The 18,780-nt window shown below is 42.2% G+C and overlaps 1 protein-coding gene across 50 annotated transcripts in view; it reads right to left on the bottom strand.

Moving 5' to 3' along the window:
• Nucleotides 1-18,780, bottom strand: part of MARK3 (microtubule affinity regulating kinase 3) — a 119,029-nt gene that overhangs the window by 95,526 nt on the left and 4,723 nt on the right. For 43 of the 50 annotated variants that reach the window (XM_073998338.1, XM_073998342.1, XM_005562275.4 and 40 more), the window contains one exon: nucleotides 2,967-3,158. The exons of 6 other annotated variants lie outside the window; for them this stretch is intronic. Coding sequence is in view for 21 of the 44 variants with exons in the window: in XM_005562275.4 (XP_005562332.1) it covers nucleotides 2,967-3,158 (192 nt within the window). In the remaining 23 variants the exon portion in view is untranslated. Of the gene's footprint in view, nucleotides 1-2,966; nucleotides 3,159-18,780 lie in introns of those variants that run through there. One more of the 50 variants, XM_065547523.1, reaches the window with a different exon arrangement.

Below are 18,780 nucleotides of genomic sequence, written 5' to 3'. Positions count from 1 at the left end.
AGTAAAGAGTACTTCAGGTACAGGAAACAATAGGCGCAAAGACCTAAATACAAGAAACTATATCAAAGGTTGGGCATGCTAGCTCACACCTGTAATCCCAGCATTTGGGGAGGCTGAGGTGGGCAGATCACTAGGTCAAGAGGTTGAGACCATCCTGGCCAACATGGTGAAGCCCCGTCTCTACTAAAAATACAAAAATTAGATGGGCATGGTGGCACACGCCTGTAGTCCCAGCTACTAAGGAGGCTGAGGCAGGAGAACTGCTTGAACCCAGGAGCGGAGGTTGCAGTGAGCTGAGATCACAACATTGCACTCCAGCCTGGTGACAGAGCAAGACTCCGTCTAAAAAAAAAAAAAAAAAGCAGCAAAACAGGCTCTGTACCATACAAATAGAACAATAGGAGGGAGTTAGTTTTGTGGTTTTAATGCATATATTTTTTGATTAATAGGAATAGGGCCTATAAGAAAGTCATTTCACCAAGGTTAGGAAAGTATGTGCCTTCCTACACAATAACTGATTAAACGTACGCTATGAGAAAAGTAAATTAAGAAAATTCTTGAAGATAAATTTGTAAATATTGACAATACTATTGATTAGCAAGCAAGTAACATCAGCTCATACAAATTAAGTGTATTCCTGAAGTTAAAGACAATTTTTACTGTGGTGGCAGATATTTGCTACTGAAAAAGAACAAAACATTACCTATTTTTAAGAGTAAAGATTATTTAAACCCTCTATGATATTTCCAACATTTAAAGTAATGGGAAAGCAAAAGAACTCCCAGATGGGCGCAGTGGCTCACGCCTGTAATCCCAGCACTTTGGGAGGCCAAGGCAGGCAGATCATGAGATAAGGAGATCGAGACCATCCTGGCTAACACAGTGAAACCCCGTTTCTACTAAAAATACAAAAAATTAGCCGGGCATGGTGGTGGGTGCCTGTAGTCCCAGCTACTCGGGAGACTGAGGCAGGAGAATGGCGTGAACCTAGCAGATGGAGCTGGCAGTGAGCCAAGACTGCACCACGGCACTCCAGCCTGGGCAACAGAGCGAGACTCCATCTCAAAAACAAAAAACAAACAAACAAACAAATAAACAAAAAACTCCCAGACACCTAATATATGTTTCATGTTTTGAGAAAGCTTAATTAGGCTGGGCGTGGGGGCTCATGCCTATAATTCCAGCGCTTTGGGAGGCTGAGGCTGGCGGATCACCTGAGGTTAGGAGGTCGAGGCTATAGTGAGCTATGACTGCGCTACTGCACTCCAGTCCAGGTGACAGGGCGAGGCTCTGTCTTGAAAATAAAATAGGCCAGGAGCAGTGGCTCACGCCTATAATCATGGCACTTTGGGAGGCCGAGGTGGGCAGATCACGAGGTCAGGAGTTCAAGACCAGGCTGACCAACATGATGAAACCCCGTCTCTACTAAAAATTAAAAAAAAAAAAAAAAATTCAGCCTGGTGTGGTGGTGTGCGCCTGTAATCCCAGCTACTTGGGAGGCCGAGTCAAGAGAATCGCTTGAACCTGGGAGACGGAGGGTGCAGTGAGTTGAGACCATGTCACTGCACTCCAGGCCTGGGCTACAGCGCAAGACTCCATCCCAACCCCCACCCTCCCACCACCAAAAAAAGGAAACGGCTTAATTAGTCAGGCATGGTGGCTCATGCCTGTAATCCCAACACTTGGGGAGGTCAAGGGAGGAGGACTGCTTGAGCTCAGAAGTTCAAGACCAGCCTGGGCAACATGGTGAGAACCCTGTCTCTACAAAAAAAAATTTTTTTTTTTTTTTTTTTTTGAGACAGAGTCTCACTCTGCCGCCCAGGTTGGAGTACAGTGGCCAGATCTCAGCTCACTGCAAGCTCCGCCTCCCAGGTTTACGCCATTCTCCTGCCTCAGTCTCCCGAGTAGCTGGGACTACAGGCGCCCGCCACCTCGCCCGGCTAGTTTTTTGTATTTTTAGTAGAGACGGGGTTTCACCGTGTTAGCCAGGATGGTCTCGATCTCCTGACCTCGTGATCCGCCCATCTCGGCCTCCCAAAGTGCTGGGATTACAGGCTTGAGCCACCGCGCCTGGCCTACAAAAAAATTTTTTAAAAATTAGCCGCGTGTGGCAGTGCATGCCTGTAGTCTCAGCTACTCGGGAGGCTGAGGTGGGAGAATCGCCTGACCCCAAGAGGTCAAGGCTATAGTGAGCCATGATTGCACCACTGCACTCCAGCCCGGGTGACAGGGTGTGGCCCTGTCTTAAAACAAAATAGGCTGGGCGCAGTGGCTCATGCCTGTAATCCCAGCACTTTGGGAGACCAAGGCGGGTGGATCATGAGCTCAGGAGTTCGAGACCAGCCTGACCAACATGGTGAAACCCCGTCTCTACTAAAAATACAAAAAAAAAAAAAACAACAACAAAATTAGCCTGGTGTGGTGGTGTGTGCCTGTAACCCCAGATATTCAGGAGGCTGAGGCAAGAGAATCACTTGAACCTGGGAGGCGGAGGTTGCAGTGAGCCGAGATCATACCACTGCACTCCAGCCTAGGTGACAGAGTGAGACTCTGTCTCAAAAAAACAAAAACAAAAACAAAAAGACGAGGTCAGGAGATCAAGACCATCCTGGCTAACACGGTGAAACCCCCTCTCTACTAAAAATACAAAAAATTAGCCGGGCGCGGTGGCGGGCGCCTGTAGTCCCAGCTACTCAGGAGGCTGAGGCAGGAGAATGGTGTGAACCCGGGAGGCGGAGCTTACAGTGAGCCAAGAAGGCGCCAATGCACTCCAGCCTGGGCGACAGAGCGAGACTCCATCTCAAAAATAAATAAATAAATAAATAAAAACTAAAATAAAAACAAAACAAATAAATAGCTTACTTAGCTTAGAAATAAGGCCAAATATATCTATATTCTTTTCTCTCTCTTACATAGAAATAAACAGAGCAACTGTCATAACAGAAATAAGCATAACTGGTATTTACCTCTCTGCCTGTAAGGATATGTCTTGCCAATTTTACTTTTGCAAAATTCCCCTTGCCGATTGTTTTCAACAGTCTGTAGTTTCCGATGTGAGGTTGTTCGTCTGCACAGGAAGCTATAGAGTTTCTACACCGAGCTCCTGAACGGCTGGTACGAGAGGTAACTTCTTGACGCCCATCTCCATGTGACGTGTGCTGCAATACAGCATACACAAAGATAAGGAAACGAGAGAACACAGAGTGCTTGCCAAGTTCTAAGAGCTTCTAGTTGAAGAAACAACATTCCTACTTTAAGTATCTAGCACTTCAAAGGAATTTAACCACATAATATAAATTTGAGGAAAATGAGAATTCTGAGACGAAAAATACCAAGTGTTGAAGTTCAATTGGGTGTTCAGGAATAAATTAGATATTTTGCATATGTGGCTGCCATATATAATAGGAGTAAAAGGGCTGCCTTCCAGTTATACAGTGCTTAACTTTTCCATATGCTAGTAAGTGCACCTGCACACCTGCGCCTCACTACAGCCCGTGCAGCAGGGGAAAAGCTAATGTCACCATTCACCAGATAAGAGTACAGCTACATAACTGTTCAGGGGGAAATCTATAGAGAATCTGAATTCCCAATTTCCTTCTACACTACACTGCTAACAGTAATTCAAAACAATGTGCTTTACAGAAATAGCTAGATTGTGTGGCCCTTAATAGATGGCCATTGTTGGATAGATGAATAAAGTACTCAATATGTCTCTACCCTATGAAATATTCAGGCCCGAGAATTACACTTCTGTGTACACACTGTGTACACAGCTGTATGCGCAGGCATCCTGCTACTACTGCTCCCTTGGCCCCCACACACAAAGGATGAGATGTCCCAATCCCTTCCCCATTGTGGCTGTTAACTCCTGCCCAAGGGAGGCTTCCCATTCCACATGCACTCACAGCCACTTTCTACCCCCTTTATATGTTTCTCTTTTCCAACTTTTTATCCAGGAAAATGCCCTGTCTTTCTCTATGTACCTATAAATCAAAACAAGCCTGATTTAACTAATAAACTACTCTGTAATATACTCAAGTCAAAGAAAATGAAACTCAGTGTTTTAAAGTGAAAGTAAGCTTTAAAACTTCTGCCATCTACCTCTGAATTTCTCAAAAGATGTCCTTTTCAGAATTTCCACACTAATCTCCATCTACTTCTTCACTATTTCTCTAATATTTTCACATTCACATACCAGGTTTGGGGATAGGCTCTTGTCTATTTTACTCAATTATCACATAATACGGCATCTCAAACAACAATTTCTATGTTTTTACTGCAAATGTCTATTTTAGATAAAACAGGCTTTTTATGACCTCACTACAAATCTAGGCAACTTGTAAACATTGTTCCTATAACAAAAATGATTCTAATTTCCATATTAGAACTTGGGGAAAATAGTCCATTTATAAATATGGAGTTGATAAAAGAAAAGACTAAAATGATAATAAAGCTTTGACACAAAGGCTTTAATACAAAAACAGGTAGATTTTGTTGTGCACAAGATGCATGCTATTGTAACTGCAGTCTAGTTTTTTTTTTTTTTGAGACGCAGTCTCACTCTGTCGCCCAGACTAGAGTGCAATGGCGCGATCTCGGCTCACTGCAAGCTCCGCCTCCCAGGTTCATGCCATTCTCCTGCCTCAGCCTCCAGAGTAGCTGGGACAACAGGCGCCCGCCACCATGCCCGGCTAATTTTTTGTATTTTTAATAGAGACGGGGTTTCACCGTGTTTGCCAGGATGGTCTTGATCTCTTGACCTCGTGATCCGCCCACCTCGGCCTCCCAAAGTGCTGGGATTACAGGCGTGAGCCACCGCGCCCAGCCTGCAGTCTACTTTTAAAAGAAGCTGGGTGACCATGTTTATGTTTATTTCTACATGATTTTAATTACACTAGAATTTAAGTTTCATGAAAACAAAAACAGGAATTTATTATTCCTTATATCTTATAATAGCAGTTGGTACAAAACTCGTACTCAATAAATATTAGAATGGCTGACTAAATGATATAAATGCTAACCGCTATAGTGTTCAGAAGGTTAAAAATAAGGGAAATTTCTCTTTTTTATCTTCTGAATTTCTTCATTCATTCATTGAATATTTACTGAGTGAGCTACACACACACACACACCAGGCACTATTTAAGGTGTGGGAAAAAGCAGTGCATAAAGCAGTCCATGTCCCCATGAAGTATGTATCAAGTGGTTTTACTATCTGTGCAAAGAAAACATACTCATTGAAATTAAACTACTGGCCAAAATTTTCATTAAAAAAGCTTTTGCAATGTAAACATTCATTTTCAAATTTATATGTTTCATAAATTCAACCTTCATGTGTGAAAGCTGATCATACTAATTGGGTCATTCTACTCATACTCAACTAAATCAGAGTTGAGGGCCAGGGGAGGGGGGCGGGGTAGGGGTGGGGGATTATAACATTACTCCAAGATTATAATTCTCTGTAAGCCTGACTGCTGAAACTGCCTACTGTAACCTGAAACCAGTTTATCTAATGGCTACTGAAACAACTTGTTGCTGACTCTAAGACCAGTATTACCCACCACTGTCACTCACCAATCAGGGCCTGCCACCTCCCCAAAACTTTACTAGTGCCAATGACCTGTCTTTCAAAATATGTAACACTTCTCTTTATAAAACCTCCATCCTTTACTTTGCTCTTCATACATACTGAAGACCACCCTGTGGTCTGTGTGTGTGCCCCAAATTGCAATTCTTGCGTCCCAAATAAAATATTTTAACTTCAGAGATTCATCTCTACGTTTTATTTGACTTTGACGTGTGTTTTCTATAATGAGGCAAATTGGTGAAATAATAATTTTCATGCAAACCAACTGCCTTCTATTTAATGTAAAATAAAAATATTAGAAAAATCTTGTGTTTTTTTTTTTTTTTTTTGAGATGGAGTCTCACTCTGTCACCAGGCTGGATGGAGTGCAATGGCACGATCTTGGCTCACTGCAACCTCCGCCTTCCAGGTTCAAGCAATTCTCCTGCCTCAGCCTCACGAGTAGCTGGGACTACAGGTGCACACCACCATACCCGGCTAATTTTTGTATTTTTAGCAGAGACAGGGTTTCACTATGTTGGCTAGGCTGGTATCGAACTCCTGACTTTAAGTGATATACCCACCTTGGCCTCCCAAAGTGCTGGGATTACAGGCATGAGCCACAGTGCTCGACCAGGAAAATCTTAAGATTCATAGGCATCCAACGTTCCTATCTTTGCTTACTCACCAACATGCTTGTAATAAAATACTAACTCCTCAGCACTTCATCCACTAGCAATGTAACCTTCACAAGGACAGACTTTTTGTGTTTTGTTCATTATCAGATATTACGCAAACCTGAAACAGTGCCTAACACATGGTAGATATGCAATACATTTTTGCTGAATGTTAAACACATGGTAGATATGCAATACATTTTTGCTGAATGTTAAACGAATTCAAGGCCCGCTCATCTCTTCTTCCTCTCCCACTACATCATCCAGTATACCCTAGCTTTGACTCAGTCAGTGTTGTTCCCTCCATTTGAATGTCCTTTCTTCTCTTCATATCTAAGGAAAACCTACTCATTCTATTGTGTTTGTATCATCTGTCACCATCTTCATGAAGCCTTCTATGACTCTCCCTGCATCTCATCAGAGCTTCTTACTTCTCCTTACTGGGATCCCAATGTACTTCGCTTGTATCTCACTCTATTATGCTACTTTTTTTTTGTAGACAATACTATTATTCACCACACTGGCTTTTTTACATCTGCGTTCCTGGAGGACTGCACTCCCTTCCCTTGAGGTTAGGCATAGACAGCCATGTGACTAAGTTGAACACCTCCTGTGAGTGAAAATGAATGCCATTCCCATGCTGAAGCATTTAGTCACCTGTGCTTAACTCTCCAGCCCTGTGTTTTGCTCTCTTGACCCTAAGCATTGCCCTAAAACGGATGGCCACAAGACCAAACTGGCCTGGACATGGAGATCAGTTTCCATGGAGCCAATGAGCCCTCAAGCAGACTTGGTGTGAGCAAAAGTTTTTTATTGTGTTAAATCATGAGGATTTTGGTGGCATGTATTACCACAGCATAACCCAGCCTAACCTAAAACACGCTCATGCACATCAACAGTCTTAACAGAAAGCAGAAAGAAACTTGTATTTCCTCACACAACAGACTGACAGATCTGATGCTTGTTAGGGTTAAACTTAATATATTTAATTCAACGTTTCCTGACAAAGTTCTTAAATTAAAAAATTTAAGAGTTAACTTTTAAAACGTTCCCTCAAAACAGAAGCAAATTAAATTGTCTTTTGCTTCCATCTGGCCTTCATTGTATTTTCCCAAGAATCCATCACTGACCCTAAGAAAAAGTTCCCTATTCCTATACCACAGCACTCAATACCAACTTTAAACATTTAAACAAGTAATTCTGAATTCTTGTACTGTTAATTATTTCATACACGTATTTTTTTCTTCCTAAGGAGCCAATAAACAACTTGCATACACACACACACACATACACACACAAACGTTATATAATTTTTTGATAACCACTTGATTTTTTTTTTTTTTTTTTTTTGAGATGGAGTCTCGCTCTGTCACCCAGGCTGGAGTGCAGTGGCCAGATCTCAGCTCACTGCAAGCTCAGCCTCCCGGGTTTACGCCATTCTCCTGCCTCAGCCTCCCGAGTAGCTGGGACTACAGGCGCCTGCCACCTCGCCCTGCTAGTTTTTTGTATTTTTTAGTAGAGACGAGGTTTCACCGTGTTAGCCAGGATGGTCTCGATCTCCTGACCTCGTGATCCGCCCGTCTCGGCCTCCCAAAGTGCTGGGATTACAGGCTTGAGCCACGGTGCCTGGCCTTTTTTTTTTTTTTTTTTTAGACAGGGTCTCGTTCTGTTGCCCAGGCTGGAGGGCAGTAGTGTGATCGATCATACCTCACTGCAGCCTCGAACTCCTGGACTCAAGGGGTCATCCCACCTCAGCCTCCCTAGTAGCTGGGACTACAGGTGCAGCACCACACACGGCTGATGTTTTAATTTTTTGTAGAGATAGGATCTCATTATGTTGCCCAGGCGGGTCTCAAACTCTGGCCTCAAGCAATCCTCCTGCCTTGGTCTCCCAAAGTGCTGATATTACAGGTGTAAGCCACCATGCCTGGGCTACTTTATAATATTTCATGGCAGACTATGCACATAATGGGTACTCAAAAGCTGCTGAGTTTTATTCTTATGGATTAAATGAGTCCTGATTCTTCTCCCTCCTGTGGAACTGAGCTGGTACCACTTCATCCGCCATGAAAACTAGAATATGTACACTGCTACTGAAAATAATGCAGAATACAGCCAAAGACATGAGATTTCCTTCTTCAAGAAGTTGAACCTGTGTTTAGGGAGACCACATGGCCAAATACTTGTTTTCTCAAACTTCTCTGCAGCTAGAGATAGTCATCTGGCTTAGTTCTGGCCAGTTCTCATTAGTTAAAGTCTACTAGGTGGCAATGTAATAGGGGCTAGGGGTTGGTAACGCCTTTGTTTATCATAAAAGGGGAGGCCAGGCACTATGGCTCACACCTGTAATCCCAGCACTTTGAGAAGCCAAGGCTGGCAGATCACCTGAGGTCAGGAGTTCAAGACCAGCATGGCCAACATGGTGAAATGCTGTCTCTACTAAAAGTACAAAAATTAGCCAGGTGTGGTGGCACATGCCTGTAATCCCAGCTACTCGGAGGCTGAGGCATGAGAATCGCTTGAACAAGGAAGGCGAGGGTTGCAGTGAGCTGAGATCCCGCCACTGCACTCTAGCCTGAGCAACAGAAACTTCTTCTCAAATAAAAAAAGGAGGGTGGGGAGGGTGGGGACAGAGTTGCCAGTACAGTTCCTTCCTCCTTCCCTGAATGCAACCATGTAGCTGTAGCTGTAAAATGTTATCCTGTAGCTACAGGGTCTCAAACATGAGAGAAAAGACAAACTATTTAAAAAAACCACCAACTCCAATATTACTGAACTGCTGATCCAAAGCTAGACGCTGCATACCTCCAGATTTCTTTTTGGAGAAAAACAAACCCCTATTTGTTTAGGGCACTGTGTTAGTTAGGTCTTTGTGACGATCAGCCAAAGCACTACTAACATAGGGGCCACATCAATGCAAAGCAATAAGAAAAATGGGAATGTGCTCCATTTTGTTTTACATGTTAGTTCTTAATTTTGCCCACATAAAAAAGAACCATGGATTGGAAATCACTGTATAATCAGAAAACAAATTAAAACATAAAAGACACATTTTAAAAATATTTTTTAAAAAATCCTTGCGGCAGGAAGTCCGTAAAAATTATTTTAACATCAATATGGTTTCACAATAGAAATTTGGCCCTTGTATCTACCAGGCAGAGAACCAACCTGAAACTTGAGAGGCCTACTTAAGTACCTCCCACGAGAAGAAATCAGGTTTACAAGTTTAAAACAGCAACAACTTTATACTATGTTTCAAATCTTCCTGAACAGAACTTGGCCCCTTCTGTAAAACACAAGTGTGCCCTTACATTCTATTTCTTAAACAAGCCACCTCCTTAACACATAGGCAGGGTTTCCAAATGTTAAAAAACAAAAACAAAAACAAACTACAAAGCCAAATTATGACAATAAATGGCTGTCCTCCAAGTATTTTGTACTTTAGAGATATTCACAAAGTCACGTTTCACTTTTGAAAGCAGCTAGGCAATTATTTCATTCAATGTAGAAAAAGGATTTGATAAGATTGAACAATTTATAATATAAAAACTCTTGGCCAGGCAAGGTGACTAATGTCTGTAATCCCAGCAACTTCAGAGGCTGAGGCAAGAGGCTTGCTTAAACCCAGGACTTTGAGACCCGTCTGGGCAAACATAGCAAGACCCTGTCTCTACCAGAAAGCCCCCACAAAGCTCCTATAGCAAACTAGGATTAGAATGGGATGCCTGTCCTTGATTTGATAAAAATCATCAACCCCCCCCCAAAAAACATCAAGAATGCACCCAAAGCCAAGGAATGTATAAACAGATTCTAAAAATCATAGAGAAATACAAGTTAAAACCACAATGTAGTATCACATTAGGCCTGTTAAATAGGGAAAAATTAGAAAGCTCTGAAATGTTGGCAGAGAAACGGGAATACAAAAACTGTGGTGCACTACTGATGGAAGCAGCCATCTAGAAGAACAATCTGACATTTCCTGTGACCCAGCAAGTCCATTCCAAGCTATACATCCCAAAGAAACTCTTACATTGCTCCATAAGGGGACATGCATGAAGATGTTGAAGCATTTTTTTTTGTGGTGACAGAGTTGGAGAAAATTAACATGTGCACCTCTGGCAAGCAGACTGGTAAAATGTTGTAGATGCATACATCTCACTGCTATTCAGCAGTTAGATGCAATATATTAAGTGCACAGATGAGACATATGCAATATTTACATAAAGTAACAAACATACCAAAATAAACTATGTAAGAACACATACACATACTAAACACATTAAAACAGTAACATGGGATGGAGGGTAAGAGAAATGACATATGGGGATTAACAGGAATAGATAAGAAGATAGTCTCACATGGACCAAAGATAATGTGACTCTTCACAGATGAATTTATGAGAAAGCATATAAGAATATGAATAGGAAGGGGGAACTGTTATTGTCCCATAAATACAGTAAAATCTGTTTCACTTTTGAATAAAATAATTGTTACTGGTGTAGTAGGTGAACTAATGTAATATGGTGAAAAATAATTTACTTTTCTAATCCTTAGAATAAAAAACTTGTAAGGCACAAGTTGTAGCTTAAAAAATGTTGATTCAGGCCGGGTGTGGTGGCTCACGCCTGTAATCCCAGCACTTTAGGAGGCCGAGGCAGGCGGATCACAAGGTGAGGAGTTCAAGATCAGCCTGGCCAATATGGTGAAACCCCATCTCTACTAAAAATACAAAAATTAGCCAGGCGTAGTGGCGGGCACCTGTAGACCCAGCTACTCAGAAGGCTGAGGCAGGAGAATCGCTTGAACCTGGGAGGTGGAGGTTGTGGTGAGCCGAGATCGGGTCACTGCACTCCAATCTGGGCAACAGAGTGAGACTCCGTCTCAAAAAAAAAAAAAAAAGAAAAGAAAAGTTGATTCAGTAACTTTCAGCTAGTCAATCTCTTCCCAGGTAAGAGATTTCAGGGAATAAAAGAAATAGAAAACTGTGGTGTCAAACCTTCAAGGCACTCACAATACACATGGGGCGCTAACAGGGGAACAGTAACTGAAACAAGGGGCAATTCCTGCCCCATGAGAAAATCAGAGTGAATACTCCAATGCTGTCCAATAGGTGTATAATGTGACATACATATGTAATTTTCAATTTTCTAGTAGCTCCATTGAAAAATGTAAAAAGAAACATATTTAATATGTTAAATTAATTTAAATACCATTTTACTTAATTCAATATATCCCCCAATATTTCAATGCATAATATAAAAAGGCTTTATATCCTATTTTTGAAATACTGTCTTTGAAGTCTGGTTTATCTTTCACACTTACGGAACGCCTTAACTCAGACTAACCATGTTTCAAGTGCTTGGTAGCCCTGCGTGTGGCTAGTTGCTACTGTGCTGGATACTGCAGCTCTAGGCACCCAAAGGACATGATCACATTTGGGTGAGAAAAAGGAAAAAAGGTACCCCAAGATGTGAAGGGATGGAGTCTTCAAAGGGCAAGTAGAAGAATTCTTATGACAGATGAAGGTCATCTCAGGCCAGGCACCATCCAAGAAGAGGTAAGAAAGCTTGGGGGAAAGGGGGAAACGCTACTCTACTACAACAACCCACCATTAGCCAAATTTACTGCCAAGTTTTCAAGAAGCCTATCAATCTTAGTTTGTTATTTATAATAACAAGTACTAGCTAAATTTTAAAGACACGTATTGACATATGTAAATACCTAATCCATGTCTGGTTATAAATCATGGCTGCATTTACCTCCCCTCCCTCTCCAAACTCCATTAAAATGAAAGTAAAGGAAAAAAATATAAGGCATAAGGAAAAAAGCCACAAGACAAAGAAAACAGAAGTGATGACAGATATACTTTCGGAAACTAAAAAAAGAAGGAAAATGACTTAACACATATAAGAAAGATTAATCCTAAGCCAGCTATAGAGATACTGGAAAATCCTGATTTCTATTATAGAACCCTTAAAAGGTTCAGGAACTGGTGGTACCAAGAACCTCTAGAAGTGTGAGTGAAGTAAGCCTGAAACAAGAAGATCTGTCAGTCTGTTAAATAACAGACCCCCTGGGTCTCCTCTCCTACTCTGGCAAAAAACCGAAGGTTCTTTAGAAAGGGCAAAATGGAAAGTCTCTGGGCTTGGGAACACAGGGCACAACTGAGGGGAGGGACACTGAAAACAAGTAGAGAAAGCAGAAAGCCACAGACCTTTCTTTCTGCCCTCTCCCCTGACTCAGCTCCCGGGAACATGGGCATTCTGTGCTTGCCCAGGCCAAGTGATAAGACAAAAATATACTGGTATCAAGAGCTCCACAAAGAAGTAACAGCGTGGGCCGGGCGCGGTGGCTCAAGCCTGTAATCCCAGCACTTTGGGAGGCCGAGATGGGCGGATCACGAGGTCAGGAGATCGAGACCATCCTGGCTAACACGGTGAAACCCCGTCTCTACTAAGAAATACAAAAAATAGCCGGGCGAGGTGGCGGGCGCCTGTAGTCCCAGCTACTCGGGAGGCTGAGGCCGGAGAATGGTGTGAAACCGGGAGGCGGAGCTTGCAGTGAGCTGAGATCCGGCCACTGCACTCCAGCCTGGGCTACAGAGCGAGACTCCGTCTCAAAAAAAAAAAAAAAAAAAAAAAAAAGAAGTGACAGTGTGCCCCACTGTTGTATTCAAGATCCATCCAAATGCACAAAACTTCCAATCAGCCTTAAATAAACGCAGAAAAATAAGCAAGACTCAAAATAGCATTATCTCTCTCCAAATCAGAGTGTCAGATGCTATATAAGACAAAAAACAAAATTCTGAGGAAAAAGGATATTCAGTCTAGAATTCTATATGCAGCCAAAATAGCAATCAAGTATGAGAACAGAATAAAGATGTTTGCAGATATGAAAGGATTTTAAAAATTTACCTCCCAGCAACTTTCTCAGAAAATCACTGGAGGAACTGCTGCAATGAAACCTGGGAGTGAACCAAAGGGAAGAAAATAGGATCCAACAGGAAAGGCAAAGGGAATCCCTAGGATACGAGTGAAGGGAGATCTCAGGATGACAACTATGCAACAGAACAGACAGCTAGAACACAAGGCCAGCCTGACAGAGATGAAAGTGACAGAATGCCTAATGAATCTGACCACAGAGGAGACTGAGAAAGCGAAAAGTCATAAAAATCCAAGCAAACAAAAACACCAAGAAAAAGCTTGAGATGATGTTATTCTCTGATTAAAAAAAACAAAAAACAGAAACATGAGGCATAGGCAAGTGAATTTATTTGTCCACAGTTACTTAAATCTCAAGACCAGTTTCAAATTCCAGTCTAAAAATAAAACTCTAAATTCTACCTTCTCCTTGTATATGTTGTTCCTTCTTTTTTGCTCCATATCTTATGAGGTCCATTCTACCTCTTTAGAATCTTTATCTCAATCAGTCTTAGGCTCTCATTTTTGTCTTCCACTTTCAAGCCCAGACTCCACCACACATCCCTTCAGGAAAGTAGTGTAAGATTATGGCCAGGCACTGTGGCTCATGCCTACAATCCTAGCACTTTGGGAGGCTGAGGCGGGTGGTCACTTGAGGTCAGGAGTTATAGACCTGACTGGCCATGTTGAAACCCCATCTCTACTAAAAATACAAAAATTAGCCGGGCGTGGTGGCGGGTGCCTGTAATCCCAGCTACTCGGGTGGCTGATGCAGAAGAACTGCTGGAACCCAGGAGACGAAGGTTGCGGTAAGCCAAGATCATGCCATTGCACTCCAGCCTGGGCAACAGAGCAAGACTCCATCATAAAAAAAAAGAAAAAAGACTAGGGTTATGTAAAATTCTAGAAACAAAACCTGTGAATTCAACTTCTCTGATTTCATATTAAATTCTATCAATACAGATTTTTGTGTGAAATGTCCATACACAAACCCCACAATATTTAGGTCCAACCAAAAGCAACTGCTTATCAACAAGAAATACAGAAAAAACACCTGCTTTGTTTGAGCTTCGACACTGAACTCCAAGGTCCCACATAACCCACAGAAACAATGTCTTATCTAGTGTACACAGAAGTACACAAGACTAACCACAGTTGAGCAGCCTGAATGGCTAGAGTGCAGTGCTAGCGAACTCTAGGCTGAAGATAAAGTTGGATGCCCCCCATCTCCAAAAAAAGGCCTTTTCTTTCAAAGCCAACTTCTTTTTTTTTTTTTTTTTTTTGAGACGGAGTCTCACTCTGTCGCCCAGACTGGAGTGCAGTGGCGCGATCTCGGCTCACTGCAAGCTCCGCCTCCTGGGTTTACGCCATTCTCCTGCCTCAGCCTCCTGAGTAGCTGGGACTACAGGCGCCCGCCACCGCGCCCGGCTAATTTTTTGTATTTTTAGTAGAGACGGGGTTTCACCAAGGTCTCGATCTCCTGACCTTGTGATCCGCCCGCCTCGGCCTCCCAAAGTGCTGGGATTACAGGAGTGAGCCACCGCGCCCGGCCCAAAGCCAACTTCTGCCCTTCCAATTGCTCTGTACAAGCAGGTGCAGATGGGTCAGTACAAATTCCTTAATTACTTTTGCAGACCAACTCCAAGCACAACCTTTAACTTCTGTGTGAGACAGGACATTAAAGCTTCCCAGGTAAGAGATTTATTTTCTCCTTCAGGTTTAATTTGAAATTTTAAAATGGAAATGAGACAAATGAATTTTCTGCTTCAGTACTCCCAGTGGTGATCAGAGGGTGCTGCATTCCCTGACCCCTTTTTCTTTTTTAACCAAAGCCACAAGTCATGGAACATTCCCTGACTCTCACTAGGAATTTGTTCCAGCCCAGGAACAAATTCCAGGCATAAAATCTGGCTATATCTTAGAATAATAAAATGCAGGCCGAGCGCAGTGGCCCAAGCCTGTAATCCCAGCACTTCGGAAGGCCAAGGCAGGTGAATCACCCAAGGTGAGGAGTTCGAGACCAGCCTGGTCAACATGGTGAAACCCCATCTCTACTAAAAATACAAAAAATTAGCCGGGCATAGTGGTGCGTGCCTATAATCCTAGCTACTCAGGCCAGGTGGCGGAGGTTGCAGTGAGCGGAGGTCACAAGATTGCACTCCAGCCTGGGCAACAAGAGCGAAACTCTGTCTCAAAAAAAAAAAAAGGTAATAAAATGCAGAACAATCCTCTTTGAAATCAAATAGTTACTATTAATTTTTATTAGGTATAAGCCTCTATGTAATTACAATGTAAATCATACACCATGTAAGTCTAAGAAAGTTACAATGTATATATCATGAGCTACATAACTGAAATGACCAAAATTCTACTTACTGCAAATTTCAACCTTTACCTAATTTACATATATAAGATAAGGATGCTCAAATTAAGTCTATAAGATCTTTCCCTAAAAACTCTGACTAAATATTTTCATGAATTCTTCAGAGATCAACTTTTTTTCTCTTTCTTTTAAGACACAGAGTTTCACCATGTTGTACCAGGTGGACAAGTGCTGTCCAGGTGGACTGGCCTCAAGTGATCCGCTGGCCTCACCCTCCTGAGTCCTGAAATTACAGGTCACCTTTTTTCTGATAAGGCCCAAACAGCTTGATTGAACAGGTTATGCTTAGAAGTTAAAAAGCTGATTAAGCCGGGGGCACGGTGGCTCACGCCTGTAATCCCAGCACTTTGGGAGGCTGAGGAGGGAGGATCATGAGGTCAGGAGTTCGAGATCAGCCTGCCAATATGGTGAAACCCCGTCTCTACTAAAAATACAAAAAAATTAGCCAGGCGTGGTAACAGGCACCTGTAATCCCAGCTACTCGGGAGGCTGAGGCAGGAGAACTGCTTGAACCCGGGAGGTGGAGGTTGCAGTGAGCCGAGATCATGCCATTGCACTCCAGCCTGGGTAACAAGAGTGAAACTCCGTCTCAAAAAATAAAATTTAAAAATTAGCTGGGCATGGTGGCGGCTGCCTATAATCCTAGCTACTCAAGAGGCTGAGGCAGGAGAATCGCTTGAACCCAGGAGGCAGAGGTTGCAGCGAGCCGAGATCGTGCCACTGCACATCAGCTCAGGCGACAGTGCGAGACTTCGCCTCAGGGGAAAAAAAAAAAAGCTGATTAAATAAAACCATATTACATATTTTAAATGAGATACTCTATACTGATATACAGTTAAGTGATCATCAAATGGCAACTATTGCTGTTTTCCACAACCACACTTTTTAATAAACAGCCAGTTTTTTTTAAACTCATGGAACCTGAAAACTCAATTAAATGGTCTGGAAATCTCCCTTTGATAGTCACAGTATAATCTCAAAGGAGTATAGTTTAGTCAGCAAGACTTCACTGAACAGTAAGGCAGTGATTTTTTTTTTTCTTAATAAATAAACATCAGAAATTCCTGCTATAGTGATTCTTAAGAGTGGTCCCTGGACCTGGAGCATCAACATCACCTGGCAACTTGTTAGAAATTCCAATTCTACGGGTAAAATCAAGGTCTAGGGGTAGGGCCCAGCGATCAGGGTTCTAAAGCCCCTTCAGGTGATTCTAATGTTTGCTTAAGTTTGAGCGTTACAGACTAGCTTCACAAAGCTCAGGCTGCTTTGTTCCGCAAGGAGCAGGAAATCCTAAAGAGCGGGAATGCTATATGTCCCAGGTACATGGCTTCTACAGCACCTAACACAGTATCATACACACGGTAGGCATTCATACTTGCTGAACAGGTTATTCAGTCTCACATAACCAATGGTTGACTAGACAACAGCATTACCAGTTTCACAGATGTCAGAAATTTGGGGGACTATTTGTGTTAACTAATAATAAGTACACGATGCACACATATCAGTAGCTGTTAAATAACTTCACTGGGAAAGCCCTGGGTCTCTGGTACTTTGGCCAATAATGTTACCAGGCTTACAAAGTGTCATATCCTTTGAAATTAAGGTGAAAAATATGTTTCTCATTTTGCCAGTATAGAAAAAGGATGTATCCATGGCTCCATAAAACTACAGAACATAAACTGAAATGCAAACTGCTTGGTTGCCTTTAAAAAGCATATTTTGACTGGGCACAGTGGCTCATGCCTGTAATCCCAGCACTTTGGGAGGTCAAGGCAGGCGGACCACCTGAGGTCAGGAGTTCGAGAACAGCTTGGCCAACATGGCAAAATCCCATCTCTACTAAAAATACAAAATAAAATAAAATAAATTAGCCAGGCATGGTGGTGGGTGCCTGTAATCCCAGCTACTCAGGAGGCTGCAGCACGAGAATCACTTGAACCCAGGCGGCAGAGGTTGGCAGTGAGCCGAGATTGCACCATCGCACTCCAACCTGGGTGACAGAGCAAGACTCCATCTCAATTTAAAAAAAAAAAAAAGCATATTTGACTTATCAGCCAACTCTAATGTATGAATTCAAGCTGGATTCTAATTTGAACAGAGTTTAAAAATCAGAAATGTGAGAAAATTTAAACACTGCATATGTGATATTAAGAAAATATGATAAAGGTATTGCTTTTATGTTTCTTAAAACAGGCTTTATCTCTTTTAAAAGCTCTAGAGAGGAAATGATGCTGCATTTGCTTCTTAATTTATAAATGAAATAAGACTGGCCACTGAGCTGCGCTGTGGAGTACATGGGGGCTAAGTACATACCAGGATTTCTCAACCCTGGCACTACTGACATTTTAGGCCAGATAATTCTTTCTTGTGGAAGGCTGTCCTATGTACTGTAAAATGTTTAGTAGCATTTCTGGTCAGTCAAACCTCTCTCTACTTGTGATAACCAAAAATGTCTTTAGACATTGTCAAATGTCCACTAGAGGGCAAAATCACACTGTGGTTGAGAAGCATTGATAAATAACATTCTATTTGTTTAAATTTTCCTATAATAAAACACTTTAAAAAATAGTTTTGACTGAGTGTGGTGGCTCATACCTGTAATTCCAGTGCTTTGGGAGGCTGGGACAGGAGGAATGCTTGAGCCCAGGAGTTAGAGACCACCTTGGACAATATAGGGAGATCCTATTTCTACGAAAAAATTAAAAATTAGCCCTGCATGTGGTAGGGCACGCATGTAGTGCCAGCTACTCGGGAGGCTGAGTTGGAAGGATTGCTTGAGCCCAAGAGGTCAAGGCTACAGCAAGTTGTGATTGCTCCACTGCACTCCTGCCTGGGTGACAGAGCGAGATACTGTCTCAAAATAAAAATAAAATCTACAGCAACCTTGTCCAACCCACGGTCCAAGGGCTGCATGCAGCCCAGCACAGCTTTGAAAGTGACCCAACACAAATTCACAAACTTTGTTAAAACACCAATTTTTTTTTAAGCTTATCAGCTATCGTTAGTATTAGTGTATTTTATTTGTGGCCTAAGACATTCTTCTTCCAATGTGGCCCAGAGAAGCCAAAAGATTGGACACCTCTGATCTACAAGCTTAAAAAAAAAAAGTTTTAGAAATACTCTGTGTACAGGTACAACTACATCTCCTTGTGGAGCCTAAGCTAGAGATCTGGGGCCCAGTAGAGGCTTTGCTATTAAATATTTAATGGTCTCCTGTCATTAGTAGCAGCC

The sequence above is a fragment of the Macaca fascicularis genome, chromosome 7 (assembly GCF_037993035.2).
Source record: "Macaca fascicularis isolate 582-1 chromosome 7, T2T-MFA8v1.1".
NCBI classification, from domain to species: domain Eukaryota; kingdom Metazoa; phylum Chordata; class Mammalia; order Primates; family Cercopithecidae; genus Macaca; species Macaca fascicularis.
Note: the sequence above shows the minus strand (reverse complement) of the source record. Positions and strands in the feature narration are given on the sequence as shown.